The sequence below is a fragment of the Neltuma alba genome, unplaced genomic scaffold (assembly GCF_004799145.2).
Source record: "Neltuma alba isolate B1F8T4 unplaced genomic scaffold, ASM479914v2 tig00007116_pilon, whole genome shotgun sequence".
Classification (NCBI taxonomy): Eukaryota; Viridiplantae; Streptophyta; class Magnoliopsida; order Fabales; family Fabaceae; genus Neltuma; species Neltuma alba.
Genome location: NW_021634678.1, coordinates 49,993 through 53,666, shown reverse-complemented (window position 1 = coordinate 53,666; position 3,674 = coordinate 49,993). Strand labels below are relative to the sequence as shown.

At 34.8% G+C, this 3,674-nt stretch overlaps 1 protein-coding gene across 1 annotated transcript; it reads right to left on the bottom strand.

Annotated features, from left to right (window-relative positions):
* Positions 1-342: 342 nt before the first annotated feature.
* LOC114751816 (protein STRUBBELIG-RECEPTOR FAMILY 7) lies at positions 343-2,148 on the bottom strand (the record flags this gene model as incomplete). Its single annotated transcript, XM_028940501.1, is given in 4 exon segments — positions 343-368; positions 448-519; positions 614-743; positions 1,841-2,148. Coding segments are annotated over 3 exon segments (211 nt in total), but the record flags the coding sequence as incomplete, so codon positions are not given.
* Positions 2,149-3,674: the final 1,526 nt, after the last annotated feature.

The following is a 3,674-nucleotide window of genomic DNA, read 5'->3' as shown; positions in this document are numbered from 1 at the left end:
CTTTTGAAAGTTGACACTCAGTGCGCCCTGGAGTTGATTGTGACCAAGATTTCTACATTTTCCGGGAAAAAATTTAAGAAAATCAGTTGCTGGCAAAAGGGATCAATAAGAAGGAAACATCATGATAAATTGAGAAAACACATACAGGTATGTAAGAGAAGTCATATCAGAAATAGAATAAGCTACTTCCCCAGTGAAGTTGTTGTTAGCAAGGTTTCTGGAAGTGAAGAAATATGATGTTAAAGTCACATTATCAGAATGGAAATAAAAGATAGTAGTAACCACTTGCATATAGAAACATACAATCGCTGCACATTTGGAGGAAGTTGATATGGTATGTGCCTCCAAGATTATTATTACTCATGTCCCTGTAAAATTAGATGGTCACGAGCAGCATAACATTGCATCAACAATTGAACACTAGATACACGAGACCATTATTCTTACAGGTTGATCACAGATGTCAAGGTTTGTAACTGGTAGCCTAGTGTTCCCGTTAGTCCAAGGCCAGGTAACTTGCTGATAAGAAGTAACAAAGACTAATCATAAAAAAAATCAGTGTGAACAAAAAGTTGTCATGTGATGTGAAGGCAATGAGAGAGTGAAACTTTACATCTCTGTGACTCGGTTGCCTGAGCAACTAATGCCCTTCCAGTGCTGTCCACATGCATCATCACCACTTGCAGGCCAACCTAGCTGGGATGGTGAATTCATGCTGCCAAACATTACCCTTAGAGCAGCAGCTGCATCAGACATTCAGATACACCAAGTTAGCAAACCTAAAATATGTACAAGAGAATTCAAACCCTAGATTTTTAATGTTGGTGCTTATTTGTCCCCCGTGTCTACTTCACTCTAAACAAAATAAACCTAATATGATACATCATCCAGCAAATATTAATAAGCATGAATGAGCTAATGAATGCCAAATTCTGAGTTAGAAATGAGAAAATTTTCACAAAATCGAAGATTATTCTGTATTGGTCCCTCTGGGGAAAACATAGAACTCAGAAGTATTAGACTTTGGGTGCGAATCTTTCTTATAGATCTCTGTTTTTCCTTTATTATTTTTTTAAGCATTTGTCAACATATCATCAATTCGAACGCGAAACAAGAAGCACCGAAATATTGAGTTCACTGGATAATAACTCCTATAAGATGAAAGGCAGCTACAGGCCATGGCGCACGGATGATAACAAGCACGAAGATTGAAGAATGAATTAGTTCTTGTGTCGTAACACCCAACGCCTAGAAATTGTTTTTCACCTACGGATTAGTACAACATTTCGAGGCCCACTCATCAGGCGAGGCAACTACAATTCAACTTCACTGAATAGGCACAGAAAAGTAAGCACACTTTAGCAGGAAATTACGTTACCAAAAACTTAGATATAGATTTACGTTATGCACTGAATGAGTTTTTCTAATGAAAGGGATGTTAGTGAAGAATCCAAAGAAACATGACTTGACATTATGATATAACACGCAGAGCATACAATTTAAAGATAATATAATCCCTTTAATTGTTGAAATCATTTGCATGGAGAGCAAGAGGCCACCGAACGCTTTGAAAGCCAGCAATCTAAATGAATAACGACCGTCCAAACAGTGAGTGTGATGATAGAAGTAAGGTGTGACACTCAACAGATCAGCTAGAATCAGTAGTGACTGACTCAGAAACCGAAACTCATGACAACCAAGAAAAGCAGGCAAAATGGAAGAGTTAAAGAAGAATCACTAGTGACAAATTTCACCGCAAGCAATGATACATCGAGTTACAAGGAACTCAGGAACTCATGAAAGGAGTGAACTAGCGAGTAAAGCCACTGAAGATACTAACCATCACTTGGATCCGTGTCGCCATTGATGGCAATGGGGATTAAACCCAGAACACAGATGCTGATGAACAGCACTACCAGCCTTCCATCCTCCACATCTCTCTCTCTCTTTCTCTCTCACTTTCTCTCTGAATCAGTCTGTACCCACAAAACTTTCTAACCCAGAAAGCCAAAAGGGAAGGGCATGAAGCCCTTTTAGCCAATTCTTAAACTTTCCCACTGAATGAGGTTATGGGTTTATGGTTAGACATATAGCCATGGCCATGAAAAGCTGGAAAGCACGAATTGCCAGAAGAATCCAAAGCCACAGAAGTTTTACTTACTTTACTGCCACAGTATCAGTATATACTACCATATACGATACATATACATTTATTTTCTAATAATTAAGGGGGAAAAATTATAGACATTGGTTAGTGTGACCACTGCATCCCTGGTTATCTTTTACGTTTTTGGACTTTCTTCCCTCCCTGTAGCTTTCACGGGCATGAATGAATGACACGTGAGTTTTATCTCAAAGATTATATACCGTGGGATAGATTCCATAACCATCTTCGTGGTTTTCTTCCTGGTCAAACGAGCTAAATAGCCCACGCGTTTTTTGGCAAACTAAAAAGAAAGTATAGTAATTTATTACTTATTTGTTCCTTTTAAGAAAAACATGACTGAGGATCACGAAAACAAACTTTGAAATGGTATGCCTAGTGCCTTCTTCTTACTTTTATTTTATTGGCTACTCTTTTTAGATTTTTTGTGCCTAAAACCAAATAGACATTATTAATTAATCTAGTCTGTAATACTGTTGGATTCTTTCATTACTAACTCAATCTAGTCTGTATTTATTGGGTTAAACTTGATCGCATGAGCTTATAATAAAAATTTCTAAAATTTATTTAGCATTAAATCATACCTTCCTCCTAATTATAAGGCAAAGTTTTTAGACCTTGTTTAGTCTTAAATATAAAGTAAAAACGTGGTAGTTAAATTTCTTTTTTGTTTTGTTTTAAATATTATCCCTCCTTACTTGCACAAAATTGTTGTTAGTTAACTTTAGTAAAAGACAAAATTATAAATGATCACTTTTTAAAATTGAAAAAATAATTAACTTTGTCTTATAATTAGACCACATATACGGTAAAAGCATTGAAATCTAGCAACTTAGATTCTCTGCATTTTTTATGCATTGATCAGGATAAAAATGAAAAATTAAAATGCGAAAAACTCACCAAGTTACTTGTTAATCGTTTTAAGTTTTTTTTGGCCAACTTTATTCATCCTTAATTTAGATCGAATATTATTAAAAAGCTCTTTATATTTGTGTATATATATTGACCGAACCTCATATTTACGGTGGAAATTAAAATAAAAAAAGTTTTAAAAGAAGGATCGCCACACCAAACCACATAGTAGGGTTCATTTGAAGTCACTGGGGGCAATGGACAAAAAAGATCAAATACATTGGAGGTTGGTATGAATGCAAAAACTTTTCTTATCCTTCTTTAAGAATGGGGAATAATTGAAGCTTCACTTTTGTGTAAATTATGAAATTATGAATATTAATAATAATGGCGAAATTATATTTTAAAAAATGATGGGGGCCACATCACCTACCTCTAAATCCCACTTGCCTTTCCAAAATATGCCTTTTGCAGAATTGCAGTGTCGGTCGCCTTGCTTTTGTCGTTTTTCTGTTTATTTATTTATTCATTTTATAAGGAAAAATCTTTAAAAAATAACTGTTGAATTTTAAAATTTTAAATTAAGAATTATTATAAAAATACGTTGTCATTTGTTTTTTAAATATAGTCATTTATTTTGAGTGTAACAATTAATACT